Below are 23,385 nucleotides of genomic sequence, written 5' to 3'. Positions count from 1 at the left end.
CTTGATTGAAAGCCTCCTAGCAATGGGCCTATCACAATTCACTTTGGAATGTCAAGTGATCAGCAGAACAATCCAAGATGCTTTTCGAGGCCTCACTGGGTATTATTATAAAACATTAATTTAATCTGAATTGGACGGTGCAAATTTTGTTTGTATTTAAGCGTCTGAAGTTTAAAATTTGTTGTCTACCATGCATTGCCAATTGATATAATATTATATTATAGGAATATTATTATTATTACAGTCCTGTGTCATATGTATTTCTAATAATATACATGGACACTAATGATATATAGGCCTACGATGGCACATGACGTGTACAAGAGCACTTCTTCTCCCAAGTGTTACATTCCTAGACAAGGTTGTGTACTTGACGACTTCCGGACTGACTACTCGTGTGGAGTGTTAAGATTTAGCATTTTACGTGCCAGAAAAATACGTGATGACGTTGGGACATAAAATCAATCGACTGAACTTTTTTTTAACTGACTGAAGACTAAAGTTATACTACACCATACATTTCAGTAAGCCATATGTCATATATTCATTTTGACATGTTCCATGACGTTTATACACACTTATAACTTATGCATTATGCTAACTAAACAACATTCTCCGTTGAATGTACCACGTTTTTGTTTGGACTGAATTTTACCTCATTAAGCCTATATTTTGACTGGATGAAGTTTATAATTTATTTGAAATGGGTTGAGTAATCGACACCTGTTTTTGATTGGATAAAGTTTACTTAAAGCCTGGTTTCTTTAAAATCGCTACGTTATTACTACAGTGTTTTCAGCGCAATCGTTCGACCGACCAATCGGCATCACCGAAAGCTGTTGGCGATAGCGTGTAGCGATTTTATGGAAAAAAGGCTTTGATTTATATTCATTTATTGTATCAAGTTTACTTCATTTACATACTCACGTGGTGGTGGACAGGACCAGTAGGGGCAGCATTCACCTTCCGATGGATCATTAAGTTTTGGATGGGGGCAGGTGTCTGGGTCAGGCAACATGGTTCCTGGCTCTTGACATCGAGGTGCACATGTTTCCTGGCCGTCGTCACAGTAGCAGACTTCGTCACAATCATAGTAATATGTCTGTCCGTGCTTGTGTCGTACGCCATCGCGGAAGCAGTCACCTGGTTTATTTTGAATACAACAAAATACATTTCATTTATTATTGGAAATTATGATGTTTTATAACAGCAACCGCCCTTAATAAATATTTCATAATTCAGTGTAGTAGGCCTAGGTCTTATAAACCTGCAATGATTTGTTGTATTACAATTCGTGCGAATGCAGGGTGTCGTAACTAAGTCTCATTACATTCGGCGCTGATACCAGATCCTACTTGCTCATTGCTTGGCTGGTAAAAGCACAGACTTAATCGTGGAGCACTACTTCGAGAATGATAAAGGGGTTACCACGGTGCTTTAGTACAGCCACTACCGTGGACTAGACTTATGCAACGATTAATAACAAAAGAAAGGTTCACGACGTGACCCATTACCGTACCTTTGGGGAGTAGAAAGTTATAGGAAAAAGGCGCTATACTATTATTCGTAAAGCTCTGTCCAGACTATCAAATTGTATATGACATGCCTAAGTATGATATGACCATATATAGGCATATCATGACTATAATTGGGCATACAACAGATTTCTTGTCAACGAAAATTTGATAATCTGGACATTTGAAACCGTATTTTAAACTTGTTAATTTTCTAAGACATAAATTTTGCAATGAATTGTCGAAATTATGTTTTCCCTTACGTGGTTCTACATCTATTTCGTCTTCTTCATCGTCGTCACACTGAATAATTATACAACACCCTGGATCATCAGGGTGTGGTACCTCGCGGCAGTTCTTCTTGCTGTCGAATACTACATCAGGGGTGGGAGGACAGGCTCTAGGCCGACACAACCACGAACTAAGCAAACAATCGCAGACGGCGTCACAGCTCTGCTTTATCGTCTGCCCTTCGTCAAAATGTTTTCCGTCGTGCTCGCAACCTCCCCATGGAGCTATAAAGGCACGGAAATAAGGTTAATGAATCTATCATTAGCAACACTACCATCATTACGATCGTTCAACAACGATTGTAAATTCTGAACTAACGAATAATAACCAATTAGGCCCTACATAAAAACAACAATAACAATGAGACAATGAAAGTACACGGCATCTCGTGACGTGAACTTGTTATACAAACAGTCATTTTATAACAAAAAGAGATTTATACCTAGATGATTGGATAAACAAATACTTTTATTTCAGACTATTAGGCTGATTTAAAATTTTAACAAAAATTACCAGTGGCGGATCCACGAATTTGAAATAGAGGGGGTCACAGTCAGGGTATTTTACAGAGAGTCTAGACCACCTCAACCCCACCATTGTTGGGGCTGAGGTAAGAAAAGGATAATGGCACATTAAGAGTGCGGCCGGAACTGCTACCCACCGACTTTAGTTTGAATATAATTTTCATCCGCGCTAATATTGAGGGTCCATTTCAGTTTATTTCACTAGTTTTGCAACCTATTTGTAATGATAAGTATAATGGTACCTACTTGGGGCACCTGCCGTGTGTAGAGCTGTTTCCGATGACGGTCCTTCAAGCTGTACACCGTTACCTTGTATACGGTACGTGACTTTGAAGTAATAGTCTGTGTCAGTTTTCAGATTTTTTACTGATACATACGTACCTGTCTTTACCTGAATAAAATAATGTTAGTGTTGGTTTATATTAATTAATTAATCATTTAATTATTATTGTGAGGATGATGTTGATTATGATGATTGCGATTGATTACGATTGATTATGATGCCGATGATGATGATGGTGGTGGTGGTGGTGGTGATTCCGATGATAATGGTAAGATGACAGAATACGGTAATAATAATTGCAATGGTACCGGTAGTGATAAAATTGGTGACCACTCACACTGACATTGGTTTCAATTTTGTTGTTCCATACTTCCCCAGTCTTATTAAAATATGAATATACATTACTTTTGTTTAACTATTATTGCATTATAATTCATCAATGTCAAAGCTTCAGCAGCATCGTTCTCAACATCTGCAATCATCATCATCATCACCATCACCACTGTCATCCATCATCATCATCACCATCATCATCATCATCACCATCATCATCACCACCATCATCGTCACCATCATCATCATCATCATCATCGTTAACATCATCGTCCTTATCATCATCATGGTCATTGTCATTGTCATCATTAACATTAGGCTACATTATCATTATCGTCATCATCACCATCGTCGTCATCATCATCATCGTCGTCATCATCATCATCATCCTAATCATCAGTGTTTTATTTAGGCCAAATAAAATTAATTGCTAGTTTCACGTCCCCGCCCTCATCAAATTTTGGATCCTCATGAAAAAATTTACTATTTGCTATTTTTTTTTTTAAACAACATACATTTTCAATGGACAATAGAAATAATGACTATCTGGAAAAATGATGTCAAGCTAAGAAGATGTGGGAACATTGCCTATACTGTACTCAGTAAGATGTGTATAAGAGACAGTATATACATATATATATATATATATTACTATTTACGAGCCTGTACCATTAGTAATAGGATAGTAAAAAGCAAATAGTAAATACCTTCACCAAAAAATAATTTCAAATACCGGACTTGAAACTAATAATTACCGTATTACTTTATTTGGCCGTATATCATTCTTAGCAGCCGTAGTATTAGTAGAACTATTTATTAATAATTTTATCGTTGTTTTTGTTGTTGTTGTTGTTGTTGCTGCTGCTGTTGTTGTTGTTTTTAGTTGGCTGTGGTTTATGTTGTTTTTATTGAGAGCATTCTCGAACATCATAATAATTTCTTCAAGCTTAGTAGCTGTCACAGTGATTAAGGCTTCTAGCATGGTTAAAGCCACGGCCGACAAGGATGTTATAAATTTACGCACAAAAACAGGTGTACGAACACCGACTTGAGGACATCGAGAACAATCTGTACTTAATACAAAGTTTATTCAGACGCAATGATATATGGCTTCCTAAGAAATGCCGCCGGTTAAAACGACACAATAATAATAGGCTACAATTAAGAATTCGAAGACTCATCATTGGCTTCTAACCAATGACAGGCGAATATTTTGTGCTATTTTTATAACCCAGTTATAAGTAAATAACATCAAATCGCACTGTCAAACATGATTAGACAAATAAAAATTTAAGTTATTGAAGGATCCAAATGGTAAAGGAATACCGTAGCCAAACTGATGAATAATCAAAAAGTAAAAAATATGTCTACTTTAATAAGAAAGAACTCGTAAAAATTAAATATTAGACATTTAAGATAGTACCGTTAATAATCATTATGCCGCATTAAATACAGGCTACGGAGGGAAAAAATGTTGTGTTGTACAACCGATTTTTGTAAGTCACAAAAATCATAGGACCTATTAGACCAAAAAAAAAACTCGGTAGCGGTTAATGAGATAAGGATTGCTGAATATTTAAAAACTGGTCGAAAAATGGTGGTTACGCCCCCTTTTCCCCAGTTTTTTTAATATTCAAAATTTTGTATCTCATTAACCGCTCCCGAATTTTTCGTCAAATATGCTTTTTTGTGTCTTAGAAAAATCAGTTGTACAACATATCCAGCCAGCTAAATTTTTTAAACATTGAACTGCTTAGAAAATATTTAAGCTAAGTTATTAACGTAAAATTGAAAGTAAAAACGAAAAAAAAAAGTTGGCAAATGTAATGTCATTCTGGTGATGGGGGCCGAACTAAGTGGCCAACTAGAGCCTCGGTCAGATCCCGGAATAAAAATCCCTCGAAAGGTTATTGGATCTGAAGAGAGTTATTATCCTTATAGTATAACCAAAAATTGTGCTATTTTCAAAGCACAATAATATTAAAGATTTGCAATCAAAATAACGTTATTAGGATAGGCAGATTAACATTATAGGTCCGAGGACCTCGTCGTGGCTTCGGACGGGGGTGGGGGAATTAATCCTGACCCCACTGACGCCACCACTGTGAACATTCTTAATAGTAGTAGTAGTGGTTTTTTAATTAATAAATTATATCATTTTTCTTTGTATGCGCTATTAACTAATTCAAAGTAAGCTTGATTGATATAGAACCAATGGCAACAATCTTGGTGGTTGAGCGCACACACAATAGTTACCACATGTGTTTTAACCAAGTGCTTTATGCTGCTTTTTAACATATAATTTGCAGTGTTACAAAACTTATCAGATTTTAAAACAGTATATCCTACGAATGAAAACAATTTCTATATCCTATCATCAGATTGCTGAATTTTCGGCAGAGAAATTCTCAGTAAGGATATTTTTGTATAATATGCTGACAGGTGGTAGCCAGATGATATTGCATGCCATGCGTGCCATATTCTCCAGTGGAACATATGTTAACCTATGACCTCTCAGTAAAAATAGTTTATTTACTTTACATGGTCGCAAAATTCACATCTCATCTCCACGGGAACACTGGTATAATTACAAAACTATGAATAGTTGAGGAGGGAAAAAAAGTCAGTTGTATCTATAAATACACCAGACATCAAGTTTGACAACACGTTCCGCAGCAGGTTCCCCCTAATCGATTGTTTGTCAAATTATAAGCACATACCTTTCTTTCTGAAGCACTAAATATAGAAACGACATCAATCAATTTCTTATAAACCATCTTATTCCAACGTTCATCGGGAAATATTTTATGATAAAAAAAACGCGTATTTGTTAGTTTAAACGGATGAGAAGAGATTGAAATATGCACTGAGATAACTTCCAAAAGGCTTTTTTGTTAGCTTTGTGAAATAGCTTATAAGATATAGACACCGGGTCAGTAGACCCTGCCCTCAGATACACTTTTTAAAGAGCAAATTTTCTAAGAACAATAAGGCTAAAACCAAGAAATTAGAACAAAATAAGAACAAACTGAGGTTGAGGTAATGTCAAATTAAACTTTTAATTATATAGACCCTAAAACAAGAAGATAAATAAACAAATCAATTGTTGCCTATACTGTACTCAGTACACCAGAGTAAGCACATTGGTGAGAATAATGTACATACAGCTATTGTCATTTTTGTACCAATGAGGCTGGTTTTCTATGCTTTTTTTTGTTTGGGGTTAGATTTCATGGGGCCCACTTCTACTACGACATCTACTACTGTACTTCTTCTCCGGTATACTGTTACTGCTGCTACACTATCACCCACTACCGCTACTGTACTACTAACTACAGCTACTACTATCACCACCACTGGCGGCGCTACGGGGGAAGGGGGATAGGGAGCTGCAGCCCTCCCCCTCCCCCTGAGAAGAAAAACCACAATTCGTCGGGGAGAAAACAAAATCAAAAAAATTATATGTATTTTGTACATAATAATAGACTCTAAAATCGATTAAATTAGCTTTTGAAAACCCTAAATTGTCATATTTTTAGGGGGATACCTCCCCTGGACCACTTTCGAAAGGTTTTCAGCGACGCCCACTTTTTTTCTCGTCGGGGACATGAACCCCTGTCGGGGACCTTGGACTGCCCGTCGGGGAAATCCTGGCGCCGCCACTACTACTACTACTGTACTACTACCCAACTACTACTACTAATTCCTCAGCTAGGCCTACTACTACTACCACCACCGCCACCACCACCACTCTACTATATGCTTTTGTTGATGTGGCTGCTTCTACCTCGGTACTACAAATGGTACTGCTGATACCACTGACACTTCTAAGCAACTACAAATACTACTGCCACCACTACTACTTATACCACTGCTGCTACTACAACTACTAGGCCTACCGCCACTACTTCTACTGCTGCAACTGCTGCTACCACTATCACAACTACCACCACTACTTACATAAAGTAGTGGTGCTCTGAGACAAAAGACCTCTTTTATATTGTTAACTTTTTTTTAATGGTACAGTAGTTACTATACACAGCAGTTTACGTCAGCTGCTGAATTCAATTTCTGTCTGTCTAGGACAATTACTGGTTGCCAGGTAGAGTACAAAATCAAATTATCTTTGGCAGTCAAAGAATCCAGCAAGCCGCGTACGAACCTTACGCCATTGTATGCATCCGCCCCAACAGGTATGCAAAAGAAAAATGTTATGTTATTATCACCATTATATTTCAACATCATCATCATCATCATCATCATCATCATCATCATCATCATCATCATCATCATTTATTATTATTATTATTGAAAGTATTATTCATTATCAATCATCACAATACAACAATTATTACAATTCGTTAATTGAATTTATCACCGTTCGAACGTAAATGTAATTTAGTATTGTTATTATTCTCACCTTAATGTACAGTTTATGACTGAACATCTAGAAATGATGTACATTCTACTGTACTAAGAAATTGAAATAAAGTATGCCATAAACCGATGTAAATCACAGGGGTAAATCGCAATCTACATTCGTTATGTAGTAGGCAATTTTGTTAGAATGATATCAGGTGCCGGTATAATTTTACATGTTTTTTCATTCGCGGCAACATTTAATTAAATTTTAAAAAGACTTGCGTAATCAACTTCTGGCCTAAAAATGAATCAACAAAACAGATATCCTTTATAACCAACAAATACGTCACAACAGTCCTGGAGGGGGGGGGGGGGAAATCCAGTATATGTTCTATTTTTTCTACGTAAATACATTCTCCACTAACAACAATTCATGATGCAGATTGATATGCATGTCAGCTAATGACAGATATCAGACTATAAGGCAATATCCAATCAAAGTTCATGAAATTTGACCGAGTATAATAATAGTTTAATGTCATATCTACATACCTGTACATCCACTTAATAGTTTTAGAAGTACTGTTAAGTAGCCTACAGCTGGTTTATTCTGGCTATTTACTGTGTGCGGTAAAATATCGAAAACCGCACAAAATCTATAAGTATTCAGTTGCACATTTAAAAGAATTAAATAAGTTATCATGATACGGATGTCGAAATAATGACAGATAGATCAGACTGTACAAGGCAATAACCTAAGTTCGTGAACTGGTTGTATCAACAAGCCTACTGTACACTATATAGGCCTATTTCCATTTTACAAATTCACGTCGCCTACGGCTGGCGTCTTCGCTATTACTTTATACCGTGTGTGGTGAATGGCAAATGGTCCGAGTGGGTTGGGGATCTTTTTTGGCCAGTTTACTGCTGTACGGATACTTGCTAATCATCGACACTTTTGAGTTAAGTTGGCCTATAAAAACCTCCTTCTCATGAACCTGACTACTGGCCTGAAACCCCCCCCCCCAAAAAAAATAAATATTTCAATTGCTAGTTTAAAAGGGTTAAATAAGTTATCATGATACGCAAATCTACAATCATGACAGATTATCAGACTGTAGAATGCAACAAGCAATCAAATTTACAGAACTGAATGTGAAGTGGTTTGATGTCGTATCCACATAGGAAACTGGTGATATTAGTTTTGAAAACACACGTACAGTTAGTATCCTGGATATTATTATAATACCGTACCGTATGTGGTAGAATATGGACAGCCCCACAGACAGTGAAATATAACATAATATTGTTCATTAAACAAGGACTTATAACTGTTGATTTAAAAGTAAAGGATTAAATTTCTCGTATAAGTCCTAATTATTTTGAAGCAAATACGTCGCTTAAAATATTACGTTCTGCCAAATGATGAAGTGATGATGATGGTGAAGGTGGTGATGATGATGATATTAAATAATAATGATGAGGATGATAATGATGATGAAGACAATGAACATCATCATCACCAACATGCTATTGTTTGTAATTTTGCTGTTTGCCTATGTTTTATTATTATTATTATTATTATTATTATTATTATTATTATTATTATTATTATTATTATTATTATTATTATTATTATTATTATTATTATCAGCAGCAGTAGTAGTAGTAGGTCTATTATCATCATTATTATTATTCTTATTATTATTATTATTATTATTATTAATATTATTATTTTTATTATTCTTACTATTATCATCATGTTTCAGCTGAAGGGAGGAAAAAAAGAAAGGGATTGTCTTCCGATGTACTGCCCAATTCACCACCAGAAGAACAAGTCTTAGGACTTTTGTGGGGTTTCCTTGATGTGTTTGGCACCGACGAAATCCAATCCAATTCAATCATAACTTAAGTACAGTAGGCGGTCTAGGATTTAATGATACCGCTACTAAATGTGCTTACCTGAATTTGGCCATTCCAATTTAATGTATTGTCATCATATTTATCCGTGTAATAAACCAGGTAAAAAGCCTTTTTAGAATCCTTGGGCTTAAAATCATTCCAACGCAAATTAATTGAAGTAGCTGTTCCACTAATCACTTGCAGGTTATACTTTCCTATAAATTGTTAAAAAGAAATACATAATGAATGCTACTTTGTCTTTTTCTTTTCTTTACATCTTGATTTTTTTTAAATATCTTGGTATTAGTATATATGTATATAATGATCTAATAATGATGGTGATGATCAACGGCGGCGGAACGTTTTTGAAAGTCGGGGGGGCATTTAATAAGGTCGAGTATGCGAGCGAAGCGAGCATCTAGGCTGGGGGGCCAGGGGGCCGCCAAGGGCCCCCGGATATTTTACGAAGTTTGGTGAATTTTATAAGTTATTTTATAGGCATCAAGCTACTGTAATATGATTTCATATTTGTTGTAATTTCCAGTGGCGGATCCAGGAATTCGAAATAGAAGGGCTCAGGGAGGGTACTTTGACAGATAGAAGATCTATACTACCTCAGCCCCACCATGGTTGGGGCTGAGGTAAGAGAATTTTTGATCATGGCACCTATGGCCGAAAATTGCACTTCCAGACATAAAATTTGAATATAATTATATATCTCCATTTTTTTTATTGAACAATTTAGGAGGGTGGGGGCGGGCCGTCCGGGTCCCCTTGAATCCGCCACTGGGTACTTCAGCAGATGGAGAATCTATACCACCTCAGCCCCACCATGGTTGGGGCCGGCTGAGGCAAGAAATTTTTTGATTATGGCACCTGTAGATGGCTGGAAATTACACTCTTAGACTTAAAATTTGAATATAATTTTCCTTAAAATCTCCATTTAGCCTCCCCCTCCCATTGAACGCGCCACAGATTTCCGAACAAAGTCGAAGTCGAGATTGCTTCCACGACCTCAATGAATTTTTTATTATGAGGGTTATCCTTGATATGGGTTCCCCGACGAAAACTTCATTTTTCCCCCGATGGATAAAAATTACCCTTCTATAAGCTAAGCTCGGAAATGATACTCCAACTGTGGCGGGTCCACGAAGTTGAAAAGTGGGTGGGCCAATGGTCCCCCCCCCCCGCTTCCGCCGCCGTTGTTGATTATAATAATAATGGTGGTGGTGGTGATGACGATGATGATGACGATGATGATGATGATGATGATGATGATGACCATGATGATCATGATGATGATCATGGTAATGATGAAGACAACCATCATCAAAAACATGCTATTGTTTAAACGCAGTACAGTATAAACAAATAGATAAATAATAACAGTGCTCGAATAAGGAATATATGGTGTTTTTAATCGTTGAAAGCTCTCCAACGAAAAGTTCCTTTTCAGTTGTAAGAAATTGGTGTCTGGCGGGAACCTGCTAACTTTTGCTATCAAGGCAAGCTTCTCACGGCTACGTTAGTACGTTACAAAGAGCCATACAGGTTTCTGCTACTTCATGAATTTATTCTGCTTTGTGCCAGACCACAATTTTTCAGCAACAGGATATTATCTAAGATATGTGTTATGTTGGCAGCGAAAGAATGCGCGAATCATACCGGGCCAGTTATTTTTAGAAGAAAATATGTTCATTGGATAGAATTCCATAGAAATTTGAAAATTAGTAATGGTGAATGTTATGAGGTCCCATTTACTACGGGACGCCGTACAGCATGAACTTCAAAATCTGTATTGACTAAAACGTGACTGAAATTAGCGCCGGGTGTCGAAAATCCATCGCAGACCTATGTATTAGCGTTATTGTTATTAACGACGTTATCATCATCATCATCATTAATTATTATTATTATTATTATTATTATTATTATTATTATTATTATTATTATTATTATTATTATTATTATTAGGTAAATATTGGTACTTCTATTCTTTTGCTTGTATCATTTGTATGTGTTTGTATTATTGTTATTGATATGCTTTAATGTATACCATATTATATTGATTAATAAGGTAGGCTAAAGTAATTTCCAAATTGTTTATTATTTAATAGTGACTAACTATAAGTAAAAGATGAAAAGAGCCCGTATGTAGTAAGTTCCAACATCAGTCTGTAGGCCTAAATGTTGTACTATTTCATTCCTACCGAAATAAATGGAGCCTGTGCGTATTCAATGATCAAACCAATGGCCATGGGATGGTAGGCCAAGCACCCTACCCGCCAAGTCATCACTCTGATTAAAAGATGTTTTAAAGACAAATAATTATCCAAGGTGTTCTATTGAACTGTCGATTTGAATTAATGTATTTTCGTCGAACAAACTCCATAATAGAAAAACATTTGACTAAAAACGAAGATGAGAAATTCTTTAGCGAATATTTCAAACATATCTAGATTGGGCGGGTCACAATATTTGAGTCTCTAGCGGGCCAGGCATGACTATATTGCCCGATGTCACTCAGGGGACCCGTACAAAATAGCTAGCCCAGCAGGACGTCACCGATTCATTGTGGGAAACGACTATGCCGGATTCTTTCATTATTTCAGGACAAGCTAGGAATTTTGTCGAACGCGATTCCGCCCAGCAAATCATATCCTATGTCGTCTTGTGGGGGTCGTTTGCGTTTAAATATAGACGGATTTGAATTTGATGAATTCGATGGTATTATTGCAAGGTTGCCTTAATTCAAGATGCATTCTTATAATATGATAATGTAATGCTATTTCCTCACGTTGGCCGCCGATGAATACTGGCCAGGATACAATCACAGCCACCAATATTTACACCTCTACCTTGTTACCTACCATTAAATTACAGTTTTATGTTAAATTGAATAATAAAATAACTGAATTAATTAATTAATTATCAATCATTCGATTATATTTAAATTGATAGGCCTAATATTTATATTAAATTGAATAATAAAATCAATTAATTATCAATCATGCGATTGCTCTAAATTGAGAATGGGCTATGAATAGTTACTTAATCAAATATTTAATTAATTCATTCTCTCAACAAATCACCACAGGTCAATTACATTTTGTGCCGCTTAAAGTTTTTATTTTTTTAACTCCCATGGTTGGTCATCATCGTCATCTGGTCAAGCTTGTTCGACATTTACTCGTCCACGATAGAAAATCCCATTTTTTCGACAAGCTTAGTATACAGGAGTTGTTTAACCTACACATGGGCTTTAATAGACTGGACCAACGGCTTTCACGGGGCTCGATTGGCATTGCCTTCCACCATAAATTATTTTAATAATGAATAAATAGTCCTAGGTCTTGTTGATACTGTGTCGTAATCTTCTGTTGTTATCCAGGTATTAAATAACGTTGTCTGAAAAACAATGTTGCTTTTAGTCGGGAGGATGCAAATTTGCTAACACCGTCGACTGCTCCACTAGCCAATGAGGCCAATTTCTTATTATAATTCGTTATCAGCGACCGCGAAGTGCTTAATTTTCCCGCTGAGATGATTTGAAGGCATATCAAACTGAAAGAATTTGTAAACTTACAAACTGATGCATTGTTTATGCATGGTCTATGGTAGGCCTACGGAAAATTTCTGAGAATTGGTTTTCAGTAAGGATGGCCATAGTGATGTAAAGGTTGTGACGATTGCGTAAGCAGATACATATCGATTCTACATGCTCAGTGGCGTATCTAAGCAATGCGCGGAAGAAGAGCTCAACCCTTTCTCCCTCTACCCAGAGGCGCACACCCTGCCGGACATTTCGGACCCATGTCTGACCCATCACTGAATTTTCAGCCTGCCTCCAATTGAAAATGTTCGAATCAAAATATTGCCGACGCTCAAGTACTTCACCTCATATCACATTTTTGCCAATAATAATAATAATAATAATAATAATAATAATAATAATAATAATAATAATAATAATAATAATAATAATAATAGTGTATTTTTATATAGCGCACATATCCATCTAATGTAAGATGCTCAGGGCACTTGACTAGGAACTCGACCAATGACTTTCTTCGCCCCTAAGGTCCCTTCGTGTCTGTGCTACCCGGTAACCCGGTACCAGCAACTCCATATATATAATTTATTTTATATATCGTAGGCCTATGTTAATATATAGGGCGTATTTGAAAATATGAATTAAACATAATATTATTACAGAGGTATCGTACGAGAACCGTCTCTGACCGTTACACAACAGCACAAATATCTTTCAATAATCGCAAACACCGGAAGCCTTTCGAGTGGAATTCAAAGCGGCCAATGTACTTTTACATACCAACCATTGTATTTTCTGGATATACCACAGGTGTGCATATTAATAATGCTGTACATAGTGCCCCAGTATACTTTCAGGAAATGTGCGGAGGGAAGTGGAGGAATGCCATTTTCTGATTATTTTTTTTTTCTCCGTAGTGGAAATCTAGTGTACTGATGGAGATGCGGAACAAGGTTTATACCTTTCCATAATCGTCATACAGTATAAATTAATTACAGTGTTATGGTCCTTTGCGGAGCAATCCTCTAAACAGCATAATGATCGTTGTCAACGAATGTACTTTTATCCTCATACAGGCAAATATATCAAATAAGGTTAAAAAGTCATAGTCAACTATGCAAGACATGTTGCGGCCAGGTGGTGGCTGTCGTAGGTCCAGCCGTAACACCTTATACGTTTGTTGGACGATTACATCGTCTGCAAAGTACAGGAGAAAAAGTCACCGGACAGCTGTAGCCTTGACATCAAGAACTATGGCACGCGCGCATGGTCAACAAGAAACCGTGTTCGATACATAGTTTATGTTCTACACCTGACCTAAAACTGTGTATTAACTGAATAATGCTATTCTTGTGCGTAGAGATTTATGGTTATGATATTTAAGAATGTGGTTCATTTTTGGCATTGAGCCGAAGACGGGTTCATGTTATTCTAGTGCAGTTTGTTTGACTGTTCGTATCGTAACGTATCAGTTTTTGTGTCTACTGGGGTGGGAAGTAGACACTTGGTTATCGTCAGGCAGTTGACCTTGTAAAAGTAAATCCGGTGGAGGAATGATGGGATGGGTCATGAGCTAAAGATAAAAGTTAAAAGCACTGACTGGCACTGAGTTACAGTACCACTTGAATTGCAAAATACAGAAAGCTGCTAGGTAAGATCTGCCCTAGAAATTTCACTAAAAAGTCACAACAATCTGGTATATACTTGTACAGTTATTCAAGTGAACTGCAAACACAGAAAGGTTGGAGGACTTAAAAGTAGCCAAAAAAAGCAGTAGACACACGCTCCTGCTGGGAGCCTATTTTTTAATATAGTCAAAGAGTATAAATAGAACAAGAGAGCCAACAACGCTCATTGGGAGCGTAAAAAAACGATACGCTCTACGCAGATAGTGTAGGACGCCAACTAACGCTTGTATGTGTTTTATTACCCAGAGTACTGCACCGCGCACGGTCGGTTTGTCTGTTTATCTGTTCTCCACAAGATACTGCGCTTTTGTTTTCTGCTTACTGAGTTTATAGCGGGCGTACTTCTACCGCGCTGCGCAGCGCTGCACTGGGTAATAAAAAGAATATACAACCGTTAGTTGGCGTCCTACACAGGCATGACGTTTTTACGAACGGGACTTTGCTCTCTTGTTCTATTTATACTCTTTGATATAGTCAGTGTGATCGCCATCCACAGTATTCATAGGGTCACGGGTTCAAGTTTGGAATTGAACAACAGACCTTTTCACTAAGCCCCGCCCCTTAAATATTATTCCTAAGGCCGCACAGAACGACAGCGTAAACGTATACACGTAAACCGTTATGTATGTGGGACATGGGCGTATCCATGGACCTGCTCTGATTGGCACTGGCAATTTCTATTCACAATAAAAAATAAAATTAATAGATTTAACACTCCAAAGACAGTCATGAATAAAATTTCCGGTACAGATTGACTCTTACAGCGCCTATATTATTCCAAATACTGTATAATCATCGTCATTATTAGGATCCTTATTTTTCAAGATGGTTAAAAAAAATGCAAGATAGACGCCATGTCTTTTTCTCGTTGATCTGTACTTTAATTTAAATAAATTCTGAGCGATTCAGTCTGTAGGATTTTATGTTGGGTAAAAAATCCAGACGGACTTGAAATAAATATACATTCATCGACGGTTAGTTTGCTATAGGCCTACATAATACAATAATTTTGTCATTTATTTTCAAATTAGAAGACACAGACTTTGATGAAAACTTCGGACTAATCTTAAAATATAAAACTATAATCCCATTTTACAACACATTATGCTTTATGTACCCGGTCACAATGTTAAAATGTGTAAGGGTTTTTTTTTTACAAAATGCCGGGATACCCGGCACTTATCTGATTTGGTACAATGAAATTGGTACAACATTAATATAATCTGTAGATTGAAATAGGCTATCAGATTCAATGGGCATACCTTTTTAAATAATGTAAATTTGTAGGCAGTAGTACAAATTACAAATTTAAATTGTTGCACCGGTCACCGTTTCTGAAGCACTTGCACATATTGTTGTTAAAAAAATGGTATGACTACCAGCAATAAATAAATATTATGCACAAAGAACATTGATTTTTTATTCGTTCGGATTGTAATGAACCTTTCCCTAGTGTCAATGGAACCATGATGGAACTTAACAACTGGCCAGTCCCAACAAGGCCAAGAATACGCCCGCGTATCAAACGCACGCGTATCAAACGCCCGAGTATCAAACACACACGTGTCTCACAAACGCACGTGTTTGCGTATAATTTAACAACTGTCGCTTTGTCGGACATCAGCAAGAATATGGAAGGGCGGGGCTTAGCGGAAATGTCCATTACATGTAACGAGCAAGTAACGCAAAATATGTCACTTGCCGCGGAAACGACGGATCAACAACAGAAATGATATGGTGTACGTTTCAAAACTTGCCGCAGTATCGCCTCAAGAAATACCAGCGCACAACGTAGCGTTGATACGGAGCACTATCGCTTACATAAACTCAATGCCATGCCCTCTCGTTCGACAGTTAAAGTAGCTCCCTTACAAACTGACGTCATAATTCATTTTAGGCCCGTGTTCATTTAATGCTTGTTCAAAATATAAACATCCTGAACTCTGTGCCAATCACTGGCTGTAATAAGAGCACGTAGTCACATTTTATTACCGTACTATACGCGCGACATTTACGCGGCAGATTGCGATAGTGACACTTTAAAACATAGCGTGTAAAGAGGTTGACTCAGCGATGTGCTTGAAGCAACAAACAATCGCCCTAAACACGTCACTTTAGAGAGAGCATTCGACAAGGAACATACTGCTATGATTGGCAGTCCCTTAACATAACATGATCTAAGCGATGCAACTGAAAACAAAGAAACTTCTTAATTCATTAGTTCCATACTGTAATTCTGAGTAGTAGACACGGCCGATATCAATTAATAAATACAAAAGTAATTAACAATATTTTTAATGATAATTAATTTTCATTATCTATAAGTATAAATATAATTTGCAAAACCTTACAATTAAAAGTTAAAGGCAACGATAGGAGAATAACACGTCAATGTGTGCTACTTGAGTACGGGCATACGTGGTCCAAGGAGGTATATACCTCCTTGCGTGGTTCGTGGCCGTGAGATGCTTAGCACAGTAGCTTATGTTCACATAATTCCACAACGATAGGAGCCGGCCATGAACCATAGATGGCCCAAAACACAGAATCAATAATAGCATTAATACAGTATTGATACATACAGACATGTAACTATGTCTCTCCTATAATAAGTAAATATTATGTTCGTCTGCGTTGTTTGACAATGGCCATGGCTTTAATAGTCTTGGGATACGTGAATTGATTTGTAAATCTACATCGCGTATCATACCACCTTGCATAACAACGGTACTTACAGGCCCTCTAAAACATCCCTCCGTATTTAAACCACCATACAATTACAAGACTAAATGGCAAAAAGCCAGTTATTCACTATAACCGCAGTAATTGTGAAATGGCTGTCATCAAATAGGACAAAAAAGAACAAAATGAAAACGAACCTGAAACCGACATTTTTTCCAAATTACTTTGTTGAGGCAATATGGTAATCTTTCCGAGAAACGCGGATGCGTGTTGTTAATAATGTTACATGTGATGGATATATTATAAGCTTTTGTATAGATATTTGATATTCCTCGAATAATTTCGTATTTGTTATCAGGGCTACAGTAATCCAATGTGATGGGGCTGAACCAAACTTTAGAAATACATTGAAATACGCAAAATACATCGAAATAAAACCACAGTAACACCATCGATGATGCAGGCAGTCACCTTGGGAAAGAAACGTTATAGGCTGTTCAGCAAGTTTTAAGGGTGAACGATTAATTTTGTTTTATCAATCGTATTAAGCGGCAATTCTAATTTCCCGGTTTGTTTTTACTTCCAATTCACAACCGAAATTCGTACGCTGAACGCCAGTGTCCCTATTCTTATACACTTCTGCGATTTTCTGATCAGTTCAGTAAGCTTTCCGAACCTGAAATTAAATATTCGTGGTATTTTGCTCGAAGAATAATCAAGTTTGCTATGAAAGGACACAAGTTGGTTTCGGTAAGAACAATTTCGATATGAAGGGGGAGTGAAGTTGGTTTCGGTGAGAAAAACAGTTTTCAATTAAAATTTTATTCTGTCATCCATTGTCCATATCAAAAAAAAAAAGAAAGCGGATACTGTACAAAAGTAATATCAAACAGACATTTGTAGAACAGAGAATGAATCAACCAGAACCGTCAATGAAAAACAGTTCATTCCATTTGCCATACAATTTTCACTCACTTAGTACTGAACATTTAGCCTATTAAAAATAGTCAAAACAAGCAGGTAATTATTGGCAAGCATACACTGTTTAAACCTAAACATAGACACACGAATGTATTCACAGATTGATGGTACATTGTTGTTGAGGATCATACCACTACCACTGCAGTGGCGTGGTAGTCTTAGTCCTTTAACTTTTTAAGATTGACTCAGGACATTGGTATTGAAAGGTGGGCATCTGTAACACAAATCCACTATGGAATTCTTATTACTGATCGGGGTTTCAACGAATTGAATGAAAGAAAAGAACTCGCTCGTTTCCCACCTCACCCTGACCACCCGAAGATGAAAGTTTAGATTAGGAACTTTTCCGGAACGAATAACATTGATTTTCCGTATAATGCACTTTCCCAGTACACGTTGGACAATCTATGTTGAATGAAAGCATATTTCCAGTAGCCTGGACTGCCATGAATATGCCAAGATTTGTTGTTAATAGTTGTTTCCCGTACGTAGCCTGTGGGTTATTATAAATTCTAACGAGACATTGATCATACTCTCACTTGGGAGACCTACGTCACTGGTTTCAAACTGAGTTACGCGGAGTCAATTTTCCAAGATATTGTCACCGGATCCATCAACCATCAGCGTATTAAATGATATCCATGACTTGAATATCGGAACCTTAAGGGTCCGTAAGTAGAATTATCTGCATGGTTCGTGTGTTAAAGTGGCCCTCTCATCAGCTTTTCTTGTAGATTTTAATAAGCCCCAATCAGTACTGTATCCTATTTAAAACGTAGAGATCGCGAGCATCATCCTGCGATCGACTGTGCGCGAGTAGCCTTATTTACATACGCGACTATCCTCTTCAGCAGCGTCTACTTATCATAATTTGGTGTCTACATACTTCATAGGTATCGTGCGATCGAAAGCGAAACCATAGGAACGCAATGAATAGCCAGTATTAATTACAAGCACCTTGTTCAGGAACTTTAAATAAAACGTAGTTTAATTACTCGCTTCTACTTGAAGCTAACCATTCAGCGCAGTCATCGAACAGGAGTCACGAAACTTTCAAGTAATTTTTGGATGAACTTCAGGGAATTTGGAGTTCTTTCTGGATAGTCAGGGTATAGTTTGACAAAGTCGATATGACATTGAGTCATGTTGATGGGTAAACTGAGAAACCCACATAAATATGGCAAGCCAACTTGTCATTTAATCACAAATAAAGATATCTTATAATTAAAAACGTAGCCTATCTTAGTTTTTAATTAAGAGACCTTTCTATTTAACAATAAGATGTCTCTATTAACAAAAATTTCAATTTAAAATAAAGAAATCTCTATTTAAAACTCAGATATAGCTCTATTTAAAACTCAAATTGTTATATTTGCGCCTAAATGAAAATTCGGTTCCATATAACAGAACCGTCAACAATTGCGGGAATAGAGGGGTTGGATTAAACTTTACCAGCAGTTATAAACTTACCGGGGTCAGTCTTCATGATAATAGGCCTATACAAAATTTCTATATGTGAATTGATTACCCTAGTGTACTTTGTAGGCCCTATATTAGTTTTGGATTGAAATTTAGAACAATACAAATTCCCTGCCAATTAACGGACACAGTACCACTTTTTGCACAGATCAGCAATTATGTTAGTGTTCGTGTAGCATAATGTCTGTAAATCTGAGCGAGAACTAATCTGAATTTTATTGGAATTTGATACTTTCGAATTATTATTATTTAATTTCAATTATGCCTAAGACTTCTCAAGATCATTAATTCGCATATATTTGGACATGTCTAATATATTTAGGGGAAATGCATCTTCAGAAGCACGTAAAGAGAAGATGAACATTGAACATTGAAGAGTGAAGAAAACAAACATTTAGAGAGGACAATGACCAGAAAGAAAGAGACAAGAGTGTACAATATGTAAACATAAGGAAGAGAATTACAGGTATGTACAATACGGCATACATGATTAAGTTCATTCATAGTTCACGTGTTTTTTGTTGGTTTTTTTTTCTGAAGTTATGCTGTTGGTCTCTAGTAGGCCAATATATTGTTGTTACCAGAACATACCTTCACGAATTAAATTACAATGTTGATCATGTTTTACCAATGATCTATACTAAGAGGTATTTTGTCCTCGCCTGTGTCACGAGATTTAGAGTAATACATGTATATTTTTTCGAAATCTTTCAGCAATTGTTTAAACCGTAGATGAGGGAGATTTCGCAACCTTACGGAAACGATAACCACAATACGAATACGTCATTATCATTATCGTCATTCGTAAAAAAAATCTTGACAATATGCTGTACGAGTAGAATACAGTAATGCGATCCTTCCCGTATGAAGCGCCTACGTTATGACAGATATGCTATTGTATGGGAAGAGTTGTCTAAGAAATTGATGTCGTAACCGTGTTAGGGATCGTTATCCCTCAAACTTTGTTTGAGGGATACTTTTTTCAGATGTAATTTGGATTGCAGCCCATTTGCACCGATTTTGGAATTTTATTGTTCATCTCCCACACACACATTAAATACGCCTATAAATCATGCGCTAAAACGGTGTAATGTTCAGATATGGTTCTCATCTACACAATACCAGTAAGCCTATACGTGTATTAGGTATCGTCGATACCAAATACACGTATACTGGTATTGTGTATTGGTGTATTGGGTATCGTCGATATTAGTGTTATCTTATCAGTATCATAATTATTGTAACATTAGGCCTATCATAATTTATAGGACAACAAATTTTAACGTGGTAGGCCTATGTTGTACTGGATTATTATTCTTTGTAAATAAATAATGAAAAATTAATCATCGATTACTAAAATATTAGTAAGATAATGTAATATACTCAATGAACAAATACAGTATACACGAGTGAATATCAATGCGTACGTGTCTTTGCGTGCGCAACGTTAAACCACGTGATTATCATGGACCTGAACTGAGTAGATGATTATCGTTTACCAATAGTAATAAGTGACTCCGCGGCAACCAAGTTCACTTTCAATTAACGGGTCATCTTTAGGGAACTCGTTCTCTTCAAGGTCTAAATAGTCAGATTTATGTGACTTAATCGCTAAAAAATTCTCTCCAATTATTAATCGTGCCAGAATTTGTGTTGTGGTAAATCGTTTGGAAAAACTCTGACTTGGCTCAATAAATAAAGTAGGCTAATCCTCAGGTAGAAATGGGTTGAAGTGCGCGTGAAATCCTACGGAATTATGCTTCCCTACAAACCCAGCCTGGCAGTCTACGTTATTACTTTGTGATGGGGCGTCTTAAATTATTTCTGTTAAAATCCAAACAGTTTAAAAGAATGAATAACAGTCATTAGGATGTCTGTTATTCATTTGCAAAAAAGAAAAAAAAAACAAAAAAACAAAAAAAAACAAAAAAACGTTGTTTTGTGAGATTCTTCTTCACGTTTATCAGTGGCCTTAAGCTCTATAGACCGAATTAGTCACCAAAGATGAAGTCCTATGCTAATGCGAATATGAAATCGTCTAAATTGTAATGAAGTTAGCGTAGAAGATACTTTTTATTACAATGTATACATTTCGAATAATTCAGATTCATGAGATTAGGGTTGATTTTATTTAAATTTCCTTTCAGAATATAAATATGAAGAGTTTCGATAGGCCTTCAAGGGAGCCTAGGCCCTTCGCTCGCGGGACTCCCCACATCCAGCGCTGATTTAGAGGTACATTTAATACTGTCACCAAGTCATTCTGTTGCAATTTCTGTATGAAATATTTAAACTATTGTAGAAACGTAATTTGCTGAATTGTAGAATAAGATTTTTCTTTTGATTACGATGGCCAATGTGTCAGAAGAAGTTTGTTTGTATGACTCTAGTCATACAAACAACTACTATTACTACTATTGACGTAAAAAAAGACGGACCTTTTTCTGTTGAAATTTGCATTGTTCCATTACAGGATGATGTACATTATCTTTTAAGAGAATGGACGTATCTTCACGTAGGCCTTCCGACATTTTGATTTCCTTTCTTTCAGGGGGTACTGTAACTCTACAAATGTTTTACATAAAATAATGACTGGTTAAATTTCCGTTATCAAATCGCTGTCACCTTTACGTAGATATACACACAGAGTAAAAAAGGAAAAACCCAACATGGTAAAGCGTGTTTTAACTTTGGAAAAGATGTTTTTATAGGAAAATACCTATGAAGGCAACTTGTTCAGTAGATAAAAGATACCCGGGATACAATCAAAACTGTATTTCATGTAGGCCTATAGATACTATAGTTTTAACATTGGCATTGCAATAAAAAAAAAACTTGGCCTATGGTCAAAACATAAACCCATAAAACTATAATATGAAATTCCTCCATCGCCATCGAAATAAACGTTTTAAATCTTCAGTGTTTACAAGTAATGGTAAATAGTATGCAGTCTATTTTTTCAAAATGATCAACAAGTGTTATATTATTGTTAACGTTCATAAACTTTAATCCAATTTTCTTATTTTCTGTGTGGGTGTGTGTGTGTGTGTGTGTGTATATAAAAACGCATGGGTTGACAAATATTTGAATTTATGACCCGGCACTCATAAACCTCATAACTCACACCATCGATTAATAGCGATAATAAGTTGTTACCAAGAAACATGATAGAAGAATGCGAATATAGCATTAGTGGATATAAATCACGACTGCATTGCAAAACAATATGCATTGACAGGCTACGTCAATAAGGAAACTCTTTAAATAGGTCCGTGGTTTTACATCGGCAACCGTGCCAAACATTTTCTGATAGTTTATGTTCCAGAACTGATATCCAAAACAGATTTAGCACACAACATTCCCCAACACAAGAACCGCGTGCGATGTTCTACATACAAACACATACAAAATGTTGAATCTGTTTCCTAATCGAGAGTAAACGATTATTGGTAAAAACTACTACTAAAGATGATCATAAGTGAAAAGATAACAGTACCCCCATTGACACTCTTTCTTGATTTGGCCTACTTCAGTCATTCGGATAGCTTAGAAAGTTCTGATTGTACTAAACTCATACATCTACTGGTTGTGAGTTGAACTCAAGTGGTAGGGGTACCCTTGTATGTCCGAAAATAGTACCTGTTTGGTCCTTTAAAGGTTCCTGATAGTAATCAAATTGCCAATTGGAATAGAAAGCTGTATCATCACTCCTGTTTCTTAAACATATGTGTCAACTGTCTGTGTCCGAAAAATTAACATTTGCATTCCTTAGTTTGTGGTCTATATATATATA

At 36.4% G+C, this 23,385-nt stretch overlaps 1 protein-coding gene across 1 annotated transcript in view; it reads right to left on the bottom strand.

Annotated features, from left to right (window-relative positions):
* The window catches only part of LOC117106721, a 42,107-nt gene that overhangs the window by 14,183 nt on the left and 4,539 nt on the right, over positions 1-23,385 (bottom strand). The window contains exons 2-5 of the mRNA XM_033248133.1: positions 9,270-9,424; positions 2,576-2,720; positions 1,778-2,029; positions 928-1,143 (exon numbers count right to left, since the gene is read on the bottom strand). Of these exons, the coding sequence (XP_033104024.1) occupies positions 928-1,143; positions 1,778-2,029; positions 2,576-2,720; positions 9,270-9,424 (768 nt within the window). The remainder of the gene's footprint in view (positions 1-927; positions 1,144-1,777; positions 2,030-2,575; positions 2,721-9,269; positions 9,425-23,385) is intronic.

This window comes from Anneissia japonica, unplaced genomic scaffold (assembly GCF_011630105.1).
Source record: "Anneissia japonica isolate Jap-2015-1 unplaced genomic scaffold, ASM1163010v1 scaffold287705_len1045735_cov187, whole genome shotgun sequence".
Lineage (NCBI taxonomy): Eukaryota > Metazoa > Echinodermata > Crinoidea > Comatulida > Comatulidae > Anneissia > Anneissia japonica.
This window is presented reverse-complemented; position numbering and strand designations above follow the sequence as displayed.